Source organism: Anolis sagrei, chromosome 4 (genome assembly GCF_037176765.1).
Source record: "Anolis sagrei isolate rAnoSag1 chromosome 4, rAnoSag1.mat, whole genome shotgun sequence".
Taxonomy (NCBI): domain Eukaryota; kingdom Metazoa; phylum Chordata; class Lepidosauria; order Squamata; family Dactyloidae; genus Anolis; species Anolis sagrei.
This window is the reverse complement of record NC_090024.1, coordinates 78,819,872-78,840,775: the sequence shown is the minus strand read 5'-3', so window position 1 is coordinate 78,840,775 and position 20,904 is coordinate 78,819,872. Positions and strand designations below refer to the sequence as shown.

The 20,904-nt window shown below is 42.2% G+C and overlaps 1 protein-coding gene across 1 annotated transcript in view; it reads left to right on the top strand.

The window, feature by feature from the left end:
• CDKAL1 (CDK5 regulatory subunit associated protein 1 like 1) overlaps window positions 1-20,904 on the top strand; it is a 284,435-nt gene that overhangs the window by 67,345 nt on the left and 196,186 nt on the right. The window contains exons 5-6 of the mRNA XM_060774897.2: window positions 5,357-5,453; window positions 7,867-7,915. Coding sequence (XP_060630880.1) covers window positions 5,357-5,453; window positions 7,867-7,915 — 146 coding nt within the window. The remainder of the gene's footprint in view (window positions 1-5,356; window positions 5,454-7,866; window positions 7,916-20,904) is intronic.

The window sequence follows — 20,904 nt, the reverse complement described above, 5'->3', positions numbered from 1 at the left end:
TTTGTGTGGCCTGCAAGGTCTGGTGGCGACTTCCCCTGATGGTCTGGACCTGGGGTGGGGGTGAATGCTTCAAAAAGTGTGCCCATGTCTGCTCCATTTTCCTCCTAGCTCATCCAGAATACAGTGGGCCTCATCTCGTAGCACAAATTAGGAAGGGGATTTTGAAGAAAGGCAGTTCCCCCCACTTCCTCACAGGCGGCCTGGGGATAATAGGATGCACGAGGTAATCAGTGGGTGACTGCTTTCATGTAGGAGGCATTTTAGACTTTCATACCAGAGCAACACTTTTTCATCTTTCTATATCAGAGCAACATAGTTACTGGATTGTTGTAGGTTTTTTAGGCTGTATGGCCATGTTCTAGAAGCATTCTATCCTGACGTTTCGCCTGCATCTATGGCAGGCATCCTCAGAGGTTGTGAGGTCTGTTGAAAACTAGAAAAAGGGTTCTTTTCTCCCACCCTGGACTTTCCACAGATATATAAACCCAATTTTCCTACAACAACCCAGTGATTCTGGCCATGAAAGCCTTTGAGAATACATTCAATATAGTTACTTTTGAAGGCAACCGTAAATCTCACATGGCCCTCAATGAAACTGGGTTTGATGCCCCTGTACTAAGAAAAAAAAAGAGGAATTTACAAAAAATTCCCAGTTTTACAATTAAAACTGGGAATTTAAATAGGAACTCAAAATAACATTTCCCTCTAGAAATTGAACTTTTCTGCTCATAATTTCAACTCAGGAAGAATACTTCAGTTATGTAAATGTTCTTCTGAATTCAAGCATTTTAAATTGCTTGTTGGTGTTCTGACTGTTTAGTATTCTTCTTTGTAGTTTACAGTTTAGTACTGGAGGGGAATGAACAGGAAGATTGTGCTCACAGCTAAAATCCAGCTGCCTTTCATATTAGACCGCAGCATTTTTTAAAAGGGCATGGTAAACAATGCCATACTCAGACGAACCAACTGTGGATGTTACAGGAAGCAGCAGCATGTAGCTATCTGCAACAAGGCATGGCTTAATCCATGTGATTAATGTTTTGAGTAATGGCTTGAGATATGAAATAAATGCACTTTCGGGAGATTTGATTTCACATGAAAAGATACAGGTATCTCTTTAGGACATGAAAGTCAAGAAAAATGAGCATGGGAACTGCAGTTTGTGAGTCAGAGATGTTCAAATTAAGCTATACATTAGGTGCAGGCCTGGAACTATAGATTAGGATTTTCAAACAGTAGTTTCAAAGTTTTGGGGATGAGGTTTAAGAGTTTGGAAAAAATGAGGCAGTGGTAATATAAAATATACAAATATTTCTTGATGATGAAATGTAGAGGCAGTGGAGGGGGCTTACAAAACGAACATAGTTAGAGTGCTGTTTCAGCCGATCTCTGCAAAATAACCCTTTCTTTATTAGGTCTAAACTTCTAGTGCAGAAATCAAGAAGATTTATGTGAGAGAATGTTTCCCCTTCCCAATACCAGACCACTGTGAATTGCAGACCACAGCCTTCTGAAACTATCACTCCATATTTTTCAGGCAAACTCCGCTTTGCTTGAAAGATACTCTTCACCTCTAGTGAACTTACAATATATATCTTGGCAACTGAAGTTTATCCACAATATTTTTTACTATTTTGTACAGGCCTTCTGGAGGTAGTGCTGCAATCGAGTAATGCCAATGCCATACTTATAACTATGAAAGCAAATGTTATTCTGGAGAGACTTGATGCCCTTTTAAAAAAGAAGGAAAAAAGTGTAGAAAAGCTGCAAATCCACCAAATAATGATATTACAGGGGAGGAGGTGTGGTTATCTGAAGAAACTCAGGCCAGGTGTACACTGCCTGGTTAATCTGGGGCCAGACCAGACCAGAATTGGCCCCAGAGGGGGATGCGGGCACCCTCCTGAATTCATTGCAATGGTGGGTTAGAGCAGGCATGGGCAAACTTTGACCCTCCAGGTGTTTTAGACTTCAACTCCCACAATTCCTAACAGCTGGTAGGTTATTAGGAATTGTCCAAAGCACCTGGAGGGCCAATGTTTGTCCATGCCTGTGTTAGAGCCTATAGGTCCTGCCAGACTGAGACGGCATTATCCCTGCTGGACCGTCACCCCATCTTCCATGTTATTGCCACTTCCAGATGGCTGCAGAGCTCCATGTGAGCTCCTGGCAATTATGGATACCAGCTTCTGCCATCTACAAAAGAGTAAACAGCTGAATGGAATACCTGTGTGACCATGAAGAAAAGGAACCTGATCAGAACAAAGTACCCACAATGATCGCTGGCTGAGAACAATGACAATAGCAACTTGGGCATGATACATCACTTTAACAATACAGGGGAAAAGTGATGGCAGTGGAGTCGCATGTGAACAGTGGTCTGAATTGAACCCAGTCCAACATTGCTAGATTTGGCAGCAGTGCCTAAAGTTCCTTGTATTACATTGTACATGGTCGACACTTTGATATGGTGTCATCCTATGCTAGTATAATGCTGACTACTCCACAAATACTTCAACTGTGTCAATGATTTCCATTTTCTCCACTGTATTACTTTTTAAAAAGCAGTTAGCACCCACCAGGACTTCCAAGGAAATACAAGCAGATAAAGCAGTATTTTAAAAACAGACAATTTCCCAAAGTACACAATTAATTGAGGTCCCAAACGCAACACTGTATTACAAGACTAAAAGCCATACAGAACAACTAAGTCCTGTTTCCCTATCAGAAGCTCACTGGAGATTAAGCCAACCTGACCTCCTTTGGAAAGGTCTTCAGAAAGTGAGGTTCTGTTATGAATTATAAACATTCCCTATCCCAGTCAGCCTGTTCTCTTCTGCCCATGGTAGACTGAATTGTTGGGGTTTTTTTTTCATGGTTATGGCCTTGCAAGCATTAAAAATAGTATGGTATACTTATTTTAAAAAGAAAATATTCCACATTTGTGTTTTTTGGCATATCAAGATTTTAAATAGAAAATTGGTCTAAACTAAACAACTATGTAGTGAGATTTTGTTGATTACTTTTAAGGTGAAGTGCATTTTTGAAGGAGCCAATTAAACTGAAAATCCAAGGTAACATCCATTTAATTGCAAAATACCAAAGATTCTGAAAATGGAGATCTGTTTATTTATGCTACTTGAATTACATGTGGGCTAGAATTAACGTTTTTGAAGGTTAAAGGTATTTGTAGCAACATTCAAGATGTATCTAGTTTTCTAAAGAAAGAATAATCTTAAAAGTCTTGTTGAATTCAACAGAGCTCATTAGACAGATTAAGAAGAAAGAAGTCTTGAATGCTTTGCTGATATGCAGAGAAAAAACATAATTAAAAGTCTGGTTGATCTTATGTACAGTGTAAAGTAAAATCTAAGAACTACATGTGGGTCTGTAGAAAGAATTTTAAATTAAAGGTCTATTAAGCTTACACTTACTATGCACTATGTTATATAATAATGTCAGTCATCCTTAGCTGTATTTCATGAAAGTTTTGAGGAGATGACAGTTAATGAAACACATTAACATATACCATTTAATATGTCAATTATTTTGAGGTGCAGTGCAGTCGGTTTTACTCTTGACATCTTATCAGATTTGGGGTATAGAGGGAGAACTATGCACATCCATACCATAAGGTATAGCTACCTATGGATGCTAAATTTTGTGACAGTTTGTCTTCATGCTTTGGGGAAAATGAAAAGTACATTGTTCCCACTGTTGCTATTTCAGATATGGTGTTAAAATTTCTTCTAATTTTTTTTGTTTGCCAGTGGCTTGCTTCAGTATCCAGCATCTAAACGATAATCTAGTCTCTGTGGTGGCTGCATAGGGCAAGATATAGCCTTGGAAACTATATTGAAATATCATTTGATTTAGTACAAATATAGTATGTTTCTGTTTTATTGAAAAGCCTTTGGCTGTGTGGATCATAATAAATTGTGGCAAGTTCTTGGTAGTATGGGGATCCCAAGTCACCGTGTCTGTCTCCTGAGGAATCTGTATAACGATCAAGTAACAACAGTAAGATCTGACCATGAAACAACACACTGGTTCAAGATTGGAAAAGGAGTATGGCAGAGCTGTGTACTCTCACCCTACCTATTCAATTTGTATGCAGAACACATCATGCGACGTATGGGGCTTGATAAATCCAAGGCTGGAGTTAAAATTGTTGGAAGAAACATTAACAACCTTAGATATGCAGATGATACCACTTTGATGGCTGAAGGTGAGGAAGAATTGAGGAACCTTCTAATCAAGGTGAAAGAAGAAAGCGCAAAAGCTGGGCTGCAGTTAAACATTTAAAAAACCAAGATTATGGCAACCTGACTGATTGATAATTGGTAAATATAGGGATAACACTTGGAGACAGTGACAGACTTTGTATTTCTAGGTACGAAGATTATTGCAGGCGCAGACTGCAGCCAGGAAATCAGAAGACTTTGCTTCTTGAGAGGAGAGCAATGACCCATCTCAAAAAAATAATTAAGAGTAGAGACATCACATTGGAAATGAAGATCTGCATAGTTAAAGCAATGGTATTCCCCGTAGTAACCTATGAATGCAAGGGCTGGACGATAAGGAAAGTTTAGCAAAGGAAGATAGCCTGTGGTGTTGGAGGAAAATTTTGAGAGTGCCCTGGACCGCAAGAAGATCAAACCACTCCATACTCCCGAAAATAAAGCCCGACTGCTCACTGGAGGGAAGGATGTTAGAGGCAAAAATGAAGTACCTTGGCCACATAATCAGAAGACAGGATAGCTTGGAGAAAATAATGATGCTGGGGAAAATAGAAGGAAAAAGGAAGAGGGGCTGACCAAGGACAAGATGGATGGATGTTATCCTTGACGTGACTGGCTTGACCTTGAAAGAGTGGAGGTGGCGATGGCCGACAGGGAGCTCTGGCATAGGCTGATCCATGAGGTCACGAAGAGTCGGAAGCGACTGATGAATAAACAACAATAGTATACCTTGTTAATTACCCTGCTCATACACACACACACACACACACACACACACACATATATATATTATTTGGTGGACACCAGCTACATCTGTAGAATTTTATCACAAGAGCAATTTATCATATTGGATTACAATTTCAGAATTGTTATGACCAGAGATTAAAAATGGCTGTGACGTTGCAACCATTATACAAGAAAAATATATCATTGGGTGGAGTTTAGAGTCATTTTTAAATGTATTCATGCTACAATATTTATCAGTTGTAATATAGGGTGACAAAAATGAAACAGCTTTATACCTTTCTGTACTAAATGATAAACATTCCATATTCTAGATACTTGCCATATCTTTCAAAGACAATCATATTTCTATTCAAATTCTTTTGTTTTAGGAAAGCACAAGAGGGGAAAAAGAAAGTTGTTCTAGCTGGATGTGTGCCTCAAGCCCAGCCTCGACAAGACTATCTGCAAGGTCTGAGCATTATTGGGGTAAGACAGTTATTGTTTATGGCACTTTTAGAGCTTCATTTTAAAAAATGATCAGGGATTTTAGGGTTGATTTCTTATCTTCTTGGTCAAAAATGTGCCATTTTGCTTAAACCAGCTTTCTATGATTATATTCTGCCCTATTTCACTAGGTTCTATAAAACTGGGAATATTGCTATGAACTTCAGAATGCAGAGTTATATATGTTCCCTTCAATGTCATTTCTTCTAAAATGTTGATGACGTTACAGAATATTCTTGAGTTATTTTTATGATACGTTTCACAACTAACTGAACTACATAGCTTCCTTATATAGTCAAGACAATGCTGTAGAGAAACAAACTCTGTTATCTATACTCGGCAACCCTTAAGCTTTGAAAAATTCAAATACTATTCTGGAAGAGGAAGTGGAAGAGGAATCAATGTAATGTTGAAAAGACTAGTATGTCCATGTGTGCCTGCAAATCAGACAAACATATATGCCAGTTCACTTCTATAATCTTCATGTACTTGTGTGCTAAGAACAGATGTAAATAATTCTGGCAGTATAATTTCTGTCATGCTGGTGCCCTCTGTACAGAAACAGCTGTGTTGAGTATACCTGCCAGGATGCAGTCTAGCCAAAATTTTGATTAAGCAATCCATTTCCAGCAGTAAGGACAGTTCCTGTTTTAAAGCAACGAAAGGCTGCCATTTTGGTTTATATGGATTTTTTTCAGCAGTTTCCCAGTGTGTGTGTTGTAGGGAAATGATCTAACAGATCTTACAATTAGTTCTGAGGCCAACTAAACAAGAGGCCCAGAGAAAGAATGAGAGCAAGGAACATTCAGGGTTTGATAGTTGTTTCAAATCCAACAAATGATAACTGTTTGGTGTTGGGAATATTCATTGCCTACTTTATTATGCAGGCAGTATCTCCTGGTCTGGATCCCCCAAGCCCACCTTAACAGCTAGCAGCCATATTGAGCAAAGGAAGTCTGTTCAGCTCCTGATCTGGGTTCAAGGAAGATGATGTTTCTAGCCTTGTTTTGTCAGTGAGAGAGGCTGAAACAATCAGAAGCAAGAAGCCTCTCTCATTGGCAGCAGAGGGTGGGAAAGGTTGTCCTCTTCTGATCCTCTGTTGACAGCCAAATAGCTCTTACATTCAGGATGTCTACTGGCTATTAATGTGGGCTAGAGGCACTTGGACCAGGTGATGTCAACATCTCCGACAATTGAAGGGAGATGTTGACAAGATGGAATGTGTCCAGAGGAGGGTGACTAAAATGATTAAGGGTCTGGAGAACAACTCCTATGAGGAGCGGCTTAAAGAGCTGGGCATGTTTAGCCTTCAGAAGAGAAGGCTGAGAGGAGATGTGATAGCCATGTATGAACATGTGAAAGGAAGTCATAGGGAGGAGAGAGCAGGCTTGTTTTCTGCTGCCCTGGAGACGAGGACACAGAACAATGGCTTCAAACTACAAAAAAGGAGATTCCATCTGAACATTAAGAAGAGCTTCCTGACTATGAGAGCTGTTCGGCAGTGGAACTCTCTGCTCTGGAGTGTGGTAGAGGCTCCTTCTTTGGAGTCTTTTAAACAGAGGCTGGATGGCCATCTGTCGGGGATGCTTTGAAGGAAAGTTTCCTGCGTCTTGGCAGGGGGTTGGATTGGATTGCCCACGAGGTCTCTTCCAACTCTATGATTCTATGATGTTACTTAGCTATGCATTCATAGCTAAGTAACTGAAGTAGAATATTGGTTAAGATTCGATGAAGGGTCAGTTATGGTTGTAGCAATAGTTTCATGATTGTGAAGATGTTGTGTTACTGAATATGGAACAGTTACAGACTTGTAGCTCTTGATTGCAAATCTGTCACAACAGTACAGAATGTCAGTCCATTTATTCTGGACTTTTTCATGATATATTCAGCCACATTTCTCTGTTACTGAGTTCTTTATCCCATCCCACAAAATTCATCTTCTCCCCCAATCCAAAGAAACAGGGTAGTCTAATAAGTATACTGTACAATTACATTTTTTCATTAATCAAGTCTAATTATGATTCATGTGTCTCACTGTCAGTCTCTAAAATGGCATAAAAGCCTGTGGCCATCTCTTCTTCATGATCAGTTATTCCTACATGTTGTAATGCTGTAATCAGTGGGTAACACTGCCTTTCACTTTAAATGAATATTAGGGAAAGTGTATTTGCCACCTGATTTTGATTCCTTCCTCCAGTCTGCCTTTCATATGTTTTTCAAACATTTCAAGCAGAATTATAATGCGTATGTATGCTGTCAACTAAAACATAATGCAGATACTCAGGTAAAAGAGTACATTTCTCCTTGATGTGAATTCAATATATATAAAATAATAGGAAAAACCTTCTAAACATCTTCAGAATACATTCAGTTTCATTTATCTACCACTTAACAGGTTCAGCAAATAGATCGTGTTGTGGAAGTTGTTGAGGAGACCATCAAAGGTAAGCTTTTCAGCTGACATACTATTTACCTTCATTCTTGCTGCTGATGTTATTTTTATCACAGAAATCTCCAAGGAATCAGTGTTGAAATATGCCATCTATGTATTCTAAATAATGACTGAATGATAAACATCTGGCAATTGCTGCATTGTTGTTGTATGCCTTCAAGTCATTTCTAACTTACAGTGATCCTAAGATAGGATTTTTTTTTTACAAGAATTGTTCATAGGGGGTTTGCTTTTCCTTCCTCTGAGAAAGAATGTGACTTGCCCACACATGGATTTCTTTTGCTAAGCAGGGATTAAATTCCTAGTTTCCAGTGTTGGAGCCCAATTTTCAAACTCCTACACCACACTGGCTCTATATATTACTAAAATCTAAAAACAGTAGTAGTATAGTTATAGCATAGAAAGATGTGGGATTTGATCTTAAGGAAATGGTTTGTATTCTTTTGAATTCATGTTTCAGTGCTGCTTCCACTGTTTTTCTTATTTTATATTTTCTTGCAAAGATCATGGCATGACATACGGTACTGTTCATTTAGTTGTTTAATAAACTGGTTTTTCTGGTTTTTGTCTTGCGCATGCCTTTGTCACTGTTGTTCAGTCTACAGAGTTCCTGCTTGCAGCCTGTTTAAGCTAACGAGTTTCATCTAAATGGCTGCATTTTTAAAGTAAACATGTCTGACGATCCATGTGATCTTACTGTCAGGCTCTTGCCTTGAAAACATTACACCCTTGGAACACAGCAGGAGGTTGTATAAACTGTATGAAGCATAGAGATCCTTTACCATCATAATTCATGTAGCCTGGTAAAGAAAGCAGGAGTTTCATTTGAATGCGGTAAACATGGCATGGGAACTTTTAAAGCTTCTTTATTAAAACGTAGCTAGCTGGTTTACCTGTTACCATCTTCAACGTTGATCAGTATGTTCCCTGAACATTATTTATTTATTCATTTATTATTTATTTACTTTGCTTATATAACGCTGTATCTCAAGCCCGAAGGCGACTCACAGCGGTTCACAAACAGTAGAAACAGTAGAAACAGCAGTGGTTCCATACAACATATAACAGTTGACTTAACACATTATCCATAAATTACCAATAAGGAATTACAATGCACAATTATTACAAAAAACAACCGTACCCAATCTTCTCATCATCCAAGCGTAGTCCAGGTTCGTCGTCCATTGTTCCATTCCTATGTTCCATTACCAGATTGCACTAAATTACTCAAACGCCTGCATAAACAGCCAGGTCTTCACCTTTTTGCGGAATACCATTAGAGATGGTGCTAGTCTAATGTCCGTAGGAAGGGCGTTCCACAGCCGAGGAGCCACCACCGAGAAGGCCCTATCTCTCGTCCCCGCCAGCCGAGCTTGAGAAGCAGGCGGGATCGAGAGCAGGGTCTCCCCGGAAGATCTCAAACTCCTGGTGGGTTCATAGGCAGAGATGCGGTCAGATAGGTAGCTTGGGCCGGAACCGTTTAGGGCTTTAAAGGCCAACGCCAGCACTTTGAATTCAGCCCGGTAGCAGATCGGTAGCCAGTGGAGTTGGCGCAACAGGGGGGTTGTATGCTCCCTGCGCTCCGCTCCTGTTAAAATCATGGCTGCCGAGCGTTGGACTAGTTGGAGCTTCCGAGCTGTCTTCAAAGGCAACCCCACGTAGAGAGCGTTGCAGTAGTCTAAACGGGATGTAACCAGAGCGTGGACTACCGTGGCCAAGTCGGACTTCCCAAGGTACGGGCGCAGCTGGCGCACAAGCTTTAGCTGTGCAAATGCTCCCCTGGTCACCGCCGAAACCTGGAGTTCCAGGCTCAGCGATGAGTCCAGGGTCACACCCAAGCTGCGAACCTGCATCTTGCGACTGACCAGGAGTACCTCTGTCTTGTCTGGATTCAATTTCAATTTGTTCGCCCTCATCCAGACCGTCACAGCGGCCAAGCACCGGTTCAGGACCTGGACAGCCTCCTTAGTAGCAGGTGGAAAGGAGTGACAGAGTTGGACATCATCCGCATACAGATGACACCGTACCCCGAAACTCCGGATGATCTCCCCCAGCGGCTTCATGTAGATGTTAAACAACATGGGAGACAATATTGAGCCCTGAGGAACCCCACAAGACAATGGTTGTGGGGTTGAACAGGTGTCACCCAACAACACCTTCTGAGATCGACCCTCCAGGAATGACCGGAGCCACTGCAAAACAGTACCTCCAAGACCCATCCCCGCGAGGCGTCCCAGAAGGATACCGTGGTCGACGGTATCGAAGGCCGCTGAGAGGTCCAGCAGCACCAACAGGGACACACTCCCCCTGTCGAGCTCCCGGCGCAGATCATCCACTAAAGCGACCAAGGCTGTCTCGGTACCATGTCCCGGCCTAAAGCCAGACTGTGCCGGGTCTAGATAATCCGTGTCTACCAAGAATACCTGGAGTTGTGAGGCCACCACACGTTCCAAGACTTTGCCCAAGAAGGGGAGATTGGAAACTGGCCGATAGTTGTCGAATTTAGTGGGGTCCAGTGATGGTTTCTTCAACAGCGGTTTTATTATAGCTTGTTTTAAGCTCGCTGGAATCTTGTCTTCCCGAAGGGAAGCATTAACCACCACCTTAACCCACTCAGCCAATCCCCCTCTGGCCTCCTTTAGAAGCCAGGATGGGCAGGGGTCCAGGATGCATGTGGTTGGCCTCATTCCTCCAAGCATCTTGTCCACATCCTCGGGTTTCACCAATTGAAATGAATCCATCAAAACTGGACAAGCAGGTGCTCATGTTACATCCTCAGATACTGCCATTAACATGGTATCCAGACCAGAACGGATCAAAGTGACTTTGTCTGTAAAGAACTGAGCAAAAGCTTCACAGCGAGAAGTCGAATTGTCAAGGTTCCCACCTTGAGTGGTGGGATTTAAAAGGCCTCTGACAATTCGGAACAGCTCAGCCGGACGGTTCTTTGCAGACGCAATAGTGGCCGCAAAGAAGGCCTTCTTTGCTGCCTTTATTGCTGCGGCATATTCCCTTTAAAAGGACACAAACCGTGTTCGATTTGGCTCACTCGGATCTGAACGCCACACACTCTCTAGTTCCCTCTTCCTTCGCTTCATCGCTGCCAGCTCCTCGGTGAACCAGGGAGCTGGTTTAGCTCGGCTACTTGAGAGGGGACGTTCCGGAGCGATCGTGTCAATTGCCCTAGTCATCTCCCCATTCCAGAGAGTGACCAGGGCCTCGACAGGATCACCTACCGAGGCGGCGGGAAACTCCCCAAGAGCCATCAGGAATCCATCCGGATCCATAAGCCTCCTGGGGCGGACCAACTTAATGGGTCCTCCACCTCTGCAGAGGTTAGGGGGCGCAGTGAGCCTAAATCTGACCAGGAAGTGGTCGGTCCATGGCAACGGAGAGATGGTCAGCTCCTCGACCCCACCACCTTCCTCCCATCCCTGGCAGAAAACCAAGTCCAATGTATGTCCTGCACTATGAGTGGGGCCAGATACTTGCTGGGACAGCCCCATGGTTGCCATGGCAGACATGAAGTCCTGAGCCGCTCCTGAAAGGGCCGCCTCGGCATGGACATTGAAGTCCCCTAGCACAAGGAGCCGCTGGGATTCCAATGCCAGGCCTGAGACCACCCCCGCTAGCTCAGGTAAGGAGACTGTAGTGCAGCGAGGTGGGCGGTACACTAACAGAATCCCTATTCTGTCCCGGTCACCCAACCTCAAGTGGACACATTCAAAATTTGTTGACTGCGGGATGGGGCCCCTGGTCAGAGGGATGGAATCTCTACGACCCCGCCTCCCCGCCCTCCAGATCTCGGCTGGTGCTGCACGGAAAAACCTGGTGGGCAAAGCTGGGTCAAATTCACGCCTCCCGCTTCGTCCAACCAGGTCTCCGTGATGCACGCCAGATCTGCCCGCTCATCCAGGATTAAGTCTTGGATGAAAGTTGTTTTTCCATTGACAGATCTGGCGTTCAACATCACCACCTTCAATCCAGAGGGACCGCCATCCTGGTTACACCAGTTTACCATATCAGGAGACCGGTTTGGAATTACTAATGTTGTTACACGATCCCTAGGCCGAATTAATATTCTCCTTTTCCCGCATCTCCCCTTCCCCACCACCACTTCTATGGGGGCCCCTCGGCTGGCGCAACACCCCCCCTCCTCCATGCCGCATTCCATATCCAGAATCTCAATATGTATTTCATTGTTGGCAATTTGCTTTGTTGGGATCTCAACTTGCCATGGTCTTCTGTTCCCTTTATCTCCCCCCACCCGTGTTACTCAACTAATGCCATCATGGTTGCTGATTTCTATGTAAAACAACAAGAGTGAATGTCTTGTTTTTATATAGCACTGTATATACTCATATATAAGTCAAAGGCAGGTCTTGGGGACAGAATTATCAACTTTAATATGAATTATGGATAATCTGATGATAAAACTTTGGACCCAGCATGAGGGGCCTTAGATCCATTCTATACAATGAGACCATTTACCACGGCCACTGGTGCTTCCATTTCTCACCCAGGCATTCAAAAAGGCCTTTCATCACTCAGTTCAGAGAAGAAGATGGTTCCTTTTTTGATAAAAGTTTAAATACACTATTAACTCTTTTTAAAAAGAGTAAAGTCCCTTCCCTGGATAGAGTGGCAAAAGTTGAGAACTTAGTCCATTCCAGCAGTCTAGAAGAAACACTACTCCCTTCTACTTTCAGCCACAGCACAACTTCTGACCTTTTTTGACTAGTTGTGTCTGATGCCATGGTAGGAAAGTAGGGTGAGTGCAAAAGGGAGCAAGTGATCAGAATTAGCTCCTGCACCACCAGGGGATGTCTGCTCCTCGTGGAGTGCTGAGTGAAGAAACAGTTCATTTATTCCAGGGTGCAGTCGCATTAAGCAGCTTTCCCTGGGATAATCCAGATCGGCCCACATGTGTTTTGTAGCCACCCACAGGCTGATCCCACCCCTCATCAACCCACATGGTCAATGCAGATAAGATTAGGGTGTGGGTGGTTGGTGGGAGCCTACCATCAAAGAAGTACCAATTACCTTTTCTCTCCCTGTCATGGCAGGATAGTACTGAAGTAACAAATAGTAAGTGATGTAAGTGATGCAAGGATCAATGCAGCATGGAATAAGCTGGACCACCTAGCCAATATTGGCTGGTTACAGCCAGGGTATAGTAAAGAGTAGAGACATCACACTGGCAACAAAGATCCGCCTAGTCAAAGCCATGGTATTCCCTGTAGTAACCTACGGATGTGAGAGCTGGACCTTAGGGAAGGCTGAGCGAAGGAAGATCGATGCTTTTGAGCTGTGGTGTTGGAGGAAAGTTCTGAGAGTGCCTTGGACTGCAAGAAGATCCAACCAGTCCATCCTCCAGGAAATAAAGCCCGACTGCTCATTGGAGGGAAGGATACTAGAGACAAAGTTGAAGTACTTTGGCCACATCATGAGGAGACAGCAAAGTCTAGAGAAGACAATTATGCTGGGGAAAGTGGAAGGAAAAAGGAAGAGGGGCCGACCAAGAGCAAGATGGATGGATGGCATCCTTGAAGTGACTGGACTGACCTTGAAGGAGCTGGGGGTGGTGACGGCCGACAGGGAGCTCTGGCGTGGGCTGGTCCATGAGGTCACGAAGAGTCGGAGACGACTGAACGAATGAACAACAACACAGCCAGGGTGGGGTAGCTGTAAGGGGAATAAAGGAACCAAGCTACTCCTGGTTGTGAGTTGTTGGAGTTGGTTGCTAGAGCTGAATTGTTGGAGAGGTGCATTTGGAGGAGTTTGGAGGAAGGAGTTTGGAGGAAGGAGTTCGGAGTTCTATAAGGCTTGTGTCTCAAAGAGAACATTTGGACTTTGTATGTATATATGTTCTTTTATAACCTCTGCAAAAGACAACGCCTGAGTTTGTTTCTTGGTCAAAGGCAAAAGGCTTCCGCATTTGTGAATGTCTGCGTTCATCTTCATCGCGACAATTATTTATTTATTATTTAAAAGTTTTGTATACCGACCTTCTCACCTCTCTTGAGGGACTCAGACCGGTTTCCAACCATAATATCACATACAGTCAATAAAACATCATAATTCATATTACAGTAAAACCTTAAAACAGCAATTACATTCAATTACTACAATGGTCAGTCGTCACACTAAAATTGTTGTTCATCATCCTCCATCCATATCTCAGGGTATTGGCTCACTCGTCGAATACCTGTCTCCATAACCATGTCTTCACCTGTTTCCTAAATGTCAGGATATAAGGGGCGGTTGTGATCTCCAGTGGGAGAGAGTTCCAGAGTCGAGGGGCCACCACCGAGAAGGCCCTGTCCCTCATCCCCACCTGACATGCTTGCGAGGCCGGTGGGACCGAGAGCAGGGCCTCTCCAGACGATCTTAATAATCTTGATGGTTCATAGGGGTGAATACGTTCGGAGACGTAAACAGGGCCGGAGTCGTTTAGGGCTTTATAGGTTAACACCAGCACTTTGAATTGTGCTCAGAAGCTAATTGGCAGCCAGTGGAGCTGGTGTAATAGCGGAGTGGTGTGCTCCCTGTACCCAGCACCCGTTAGTAGTCTGGCTGCTGAGCATTGGACTAGCTGCAGTCTTCAGAGGCAACCCCACGTAGAGAGCGTTGCAGTAGTCTAAACGGGATGTAACCAAAGCGTGGACCACCGTGGCCAAGTCAGACTTCCCAAGGTACGAGCGCAGCTGGCGCACAAGTTTTAATTGTGCAAAAGCTCCCCTGACCACTGCCGAAACCTGGGGCTCCAGGCTCAGCGATGAATCTAGGAGAACTTCCAAACTGCGGACCTGCGCCTTCAGGGGGAGTGTAACCCCGTCCAGCACAGGCTGTAACCCTATACCCTGTTCAGCCTTTCGACTGACCAGGAGTACCTCTGTCTTGTCTGGATTTAGTTTCAATCTGTTGTCCCTCATCCAGTCCGTCACACTTCAGGACTTGGACAGCCTCCTTAGTAGCAGGTGGAAAGGAGTGACAGAGTTGGACATCATCTGCGTACAGATGACACCGTACCCCGAAACTCCGGATGATCTCTCCCAACGGCTTCATGTATATGTTAAACAACAATTCCATCCACTTCATCGCGACAATTCCATCTTGGCATTCAAAAGGGTCAGAAGACACCACATTGAACTATGTATAAGTCAGTCCATGGTTTTAAGGGTTGACTATTTTACACACACACAGACACACACTCTTGAGTGTATTTCAGGCATGGGCAAACTTTGACATTCCATGTGTTTTGGACTTCAACTCTCATAATTCCTAACAGCTAGTACACTGGCAGGGATTTCTGGGAGTTGAAATCCAAGACACCTGGAGGGCTGAAGTTTTCCCATGCCTGGGGTATATGGTAAATCTGGCCTGTGAACTAAACCTTTATAACATTCGTCAAAGTGACTTAACTGTGGTGTAATAAATTCATATTTTATTCAGTCAAGTAATCAGAGAATATGTGATTGTATTGAGTATATTAAACTGGGTCTTTCAAAGTATAAACAGGGCTCGTATAAAACTGAATTTTTTAATAAGTAAAAATTGCAGAAATAGTTATGTGATAAAGCGACTTTGAGACTTAACAAGGAGCCCAAAAAGTTGAAGTGCTTTTTGTAATTATAAGTAAAATAAAAACAGAAAATAAAAGAATACAGTGTATTTTAATTTTTTTTTTTAGTTTACTTAAAAATCTGTGGTTTGGCATTAAAAAAAGCAACAACCAAGATACAATAAATGAATGGAATAAATGATTCCTATACTGTAACCCCCCTGGTGGTGCAGCGGGTTAAACTGCTAAGCTGGCAAACTTGCTGACCCAAAAGGTTGCCGGTTCTAATTTGGAGAGTGGAGTAAGCTCCTGCTGTTAGGCCCAGCTTCTGCCATCCTAACAATTCAAAAACATGCAAATGTGAGTAGATCAATGGGTACTGCTTTTGCAGAAAGTTATGGCTCTCCAGGCAGTCATGCTGGCCACTTGACCTTGGAGGTGTCTACAGCCAACACCGGCTCTTTGGCTTAGAACTTGAGATGAGCACCACCTCCCAGAGTCGAACACAACTAGACTTAATGTCAGGGCAAGCCTTTACCTTTACTTATTCACAACTAGCATGAATTGCTGATAAAATTAGGCAGTTATTTTTGTATTAATAAGACATGATTAATTACTTTAGGATTCCTATATTTAAGCCACTAAGCCAGAATCCACATAGAAGGATTTTTCCCCTTACTACTTAAAGAGAGACTGTTTTAAGGAGGGCATCCTTCACTACATAATCCTATATAATTTGGCTTAATTTCACTCCTGTTTATTCATGGTGCACTAAAATCACTTCCCAGTATTGCTGATATAGAGATTGTTATGCTTTTATTTACTTTGACATTTTGACTTTCCAGGAACCTATGTTTTTGCTCAGCAAGAGACAGATTTTGTTTCCAGAAATGAAAGTCAGCCTTAGTTGTTTCTTGCTGAATCTCAGATGTAAACTGATCCCAGCACCACTTGGAATTAATTCAGTCACTCTGTAGTTGCTGTCATGAAGTCTAAAATGCTCTCTCCATGGGCTCAACATCTATACAAGTTTTTCTCCCATTTTCTTTTTGTAACACCCAGATTGATGAGTTCTCAAGAACTTGAAAGATTGCATATTATTTTGTCATGTTTTGGTTGTTTTTAATAAAGCAATAGTTTGACTGTGGCTTTTGGAAATACTGACTTTACCCTGTGGAGTAAACAGAGTGTTTTTAATGGCAATGATAGCAAGAGAAGGTGGGACTTCATGACATTTTGTCTGGCAGTACTTGTTTTTCTTAGGTGTTTGGGCAATGGCTGTATATTTTTCAGAACAGTTTGGCAATCTTGTGCATGATTGTCATGTGGGCCTGGTATGGGAGAGGCTTCCCTGACCATGGAAGTTGAAGCATTTATTAGTAACCTCGGTAAGATCACAACAGGTGTGGTTTTAGATCCAAGAACTAAACAGAGTGTTTTATTAAGGGCATAGAGGTCTGATAGAGACTCTACTGTGATGCTATAGGGTTATGTCCTGACCCTAATCTTGTTCAGTGCCTTTATAATTAACTTAAATTAGTGGGATGCTAATCTATTTTATTTATTTATTATTCATTAGTTTCAATATTTCTACACTGCTTAATGTTGCAAGATTTCTAAGTAGTTTATATTAAGGCTAGAATATATAAACATTTAAATACTAAAAATAATAAATGATAAGAACAGACATTCAGCATCAGTGTAAGAAAGATAACCATAGAAGCAACAATAGAGCAAGGAATACTACAGATCTGAATATTTTTCTTCTGGTGTTTTCAGCAGGCATTCATTGCTTCTTTATCCCTCCAGTTAGGCCCCTTCTACAATGCTAGATAAAATCCAGATTATCTGCTTTGAACTGGATCATATGGCAGTATAGACTCAAATAATCAGTGGTACTGGCGGGGGGGGGGGGAATGAAAACAGCATTTATAGAAAATTTATTCTGCAATTTTTCATATGAATGTTTCATATTCTGTAGGGGGACAAGGAAACTGGACTTTACTTGTGAGTAAGACTTGTGTCTGCCCTCTGTTTTCACAAACTGTTTCGCAAAATGGGTCACTAGACAGGATTGTTCAAAACAAGTCAAAGGAAGTTACTTCATTATTCAACTTTTTCAGACTTCATTTCTGTCCCATTAGCTTGTCTGGTAGTATGGTTTATCTGCTCCTGGTTTAAATATTAACTAATGTTTTCCAACAGTTTGCCTAAAATGTCAAATCAGTCTGTTGTTATTGGTAGGTTGTGAAAAAGTTCATGAGGTGATCTGAGTACATATTGTGTAGCCTGAAGTTTAGCGTTTGATACTGACACATCTGTCACCACAAGCACTCTTGTGTTTTGTTTGAGCGTGACAGTTTTTACACAATGAGATTATTGCTCTTTTAAAAAAGCACATAGAATGAATATGTGAAGAATACTAGTGTATATATTCTCAGATAGGCATGCAATAAAGGCTAGGCACTTTAAGCTTTCTAATACCTGAACACATAATATAATAGACAAAGTGCTTGCTTTGCAGAAAGAAAGCACTATTTTGCAAAGTTATTTACATATAATAGCAAAGTCTGTGTTGGAGAAACAGAGTGAATAAACCTCAACTCACTTACGTTAATATATCTCACTTCTCTGTATGTCCTATTATAACTGAGGGGTGCTCTGTTTTTATAAGAATGTGGGAAAGTAGGATTTCCTTAAGTTCAGTGACAGCTAGTGAAGCGTAACAACAAAACACTAAAATCTTAGAAGTATAACACTAGAACGGGTAGGTATTACTTTTGGACGAAAGGTAGCATTATGGTATGAATAATCATATTTGTTTGTGTGGGTTTTTTAAAATCCAATGCTATATCATTCGTAGCAAAGCCTTTGTTTTTTTAGATTATATATGAAAAACTGTGACTTGGTTTTAAAGAAATGGGTGTAGCACAACATTTGATTGTGCTGATGCATAAGCTACACCAGAGCAAGAGGCAGTGTTAGGACAGAATATGGAGAAATATGCAAGGCGGTCAAACAAGACTTCAATTTATCTCAGGATAGATTTGAAAGAAGAAGACATCAAAATTAAAGGTTGGAACATCAATATTGTGCAGATAACACCGTATTACTAGCAGAATATGACACAGCTGGCCTGGACCCTTTCCAGTCAGGTTTTCGCCCGGGCCATGGGACAGAGACAGTCCTGCTTGCCATTACGGATGAACTCCATCGCCAGTCTGACAACGGTGGATCCGTGCTACTGGTACTTCTCGACCTTACCGCAGCATTTGACACCATCGACTACGATCTAATAATTCACTGTCTTGCCATGTCCGAGGTTCGCGGTCAGGCCCTTAATTGGTTCAACTCATTTCTCTGGAACCGGAGTCAACGTGTGGAGTACATGGATCAAGTCTCCGATAGATCCCCCCTCCTATGTGGGGTCCCCCATGGTGCAATTCTCTTCTCTTCAACATCTACGTTAGACCCCTTGCTAGTTTGGCTCGGAGTTTCGGCCTGGACTGCTACCAATATGCAGACGATACTCAACTCCTTCTGCGCCTGGAGCAACGTCAATTCCAGACAATTTCACCCTATGCCTGGAAGCTCTGTCGAACAGGCTACGTGCTAGCAGACTGAAGGTGAACCCGGCGAAGACTGAGATTCTCTGGTATGGCTGCCCAACAGGTCCGACTATCCGTTACTCACCTTTGATGGTGCTGCCCTATCTCCATTGACCACTGTTAAGAGCTTAGGTGTCGTCCTGGATTCGCAGCTGAAAATGGAAGCTCAGGTCACTGCTGCCAGCAAACAGACCTTTTTCCATGTACGACAAGTGAGGCAACTGGCACCCTTCCTATCTGACGAGGCTCTGGCAACTGTCATCCATGCCACAGTCACGTCTAGGCCGGACTATTGCAACACCCTGTATGTTGGCCTTCCGATGTCTACGACCCGAAAGCTCCGTATTGTTCAGAATGCGGCAGCCAGGCAACTCACAAGAATGCCCATGAAATGCCATATAACATCAGTGCTGCAACATTTACATTGGCTTCCAACTGAGTACCGTGGCCTGTATAAGATGTTGGTTCTGACCTTTAAAAATTTTTACGGCCAGGGTCCATCGTACCTTAGGGACCGCTTCTCCTTCTCCCATCATCAGAGGTCGCAATGACCAGCCCAATGCAACTTACTCTATATACCAGGTCCTAGAGAAGTGCACTTGGAAACTACCAGACGCAGGGCTTTTTCTATTTCTGCCCCTGCCTTTTGGAATTCCTTGCCGCCCTATATGAGAGCTATGCGTGACTTAGGGCCTTTTACTATAGCACTTAAGACCTGGCTTTTTACTAGAGCATTCGATCTCTGTTAATTTTTAAATTCTGTATGTATGTATTTTATCTTTTACAATTTAGCTGTAAATCGCCTAGAGCATTCTCGGATGGAGGGCAATTAATAAGTAATTAAATATGATGATGATGATGCTGATGATGAGAATATAACAAAGACTTGGAACGAATATTGCAGGAAATCCAAGAAGAAAGTGCAACAGCAGGTCTGCAGCTTAGCATAAGACAACGGAATTAATGACCACAGATGATTTGCATAACTTTAAAAAAGATGATGAAGACATTGAAATAGATCAATATTTTCTATGCAGGCAGTTCCGAGTTACAAATATCTGACTTACAAATGATTCATAGTTAAGAATGAAAGTGAGACAACAGGAAGTGAGGGAAATCGACCCATAGGAAGGGAAATTCACTCTTGAAAGTTATCATGGGGTAATGGTATCTCCACTGAAGCTTTCTCATCAATCCTTGTTTTTACAACAAGCTAATTTTTTCAAAATCTAATTATGACATGGATAGAAAGTGAGGTGAAATCTTCTGAACAGGGCACAGGCAGCTAAACAAACATCGTAGGGGTGTTAATCCTTCCCTTTGCTATCCAAAACTTTAAAAAATATTAAAATTGGCTGGAGTTACATTTAAAAATGTACTTGTTCAGACTTAGATACAAATTCAACTTAAGAACAAACCCTTTTCATAACTTGAGGACTGTCTGTACTTGGTTCAATAATTAATCAGAATGAAGACTATGTTGAAGAAATCAGAAGAAGACTAGGACTTAGAATGGCAGCTATGAATGAACTAGGCAATATCCTAAAGTTTAAAGATATAACACTGAATTCCATTGTATTTCATCATTCTATGGAAGCTGAACAGTGAAGAAAATAAACTCATTTTAAATGTGGTGCTACAGAAAAATTCTACTGATACCACGAACTGCTAAAAGACTAGTAAATGGCTCATAGAGCAAATGAAGCTGAATTCTCCCTAGAAGCCAAGATGATTAAACAGAGGCTGTTGTACTTTGGCCATATCATAAGAAAGTCCAGTCATGCTTGGAAAGGTAGAAGACAACAGGAA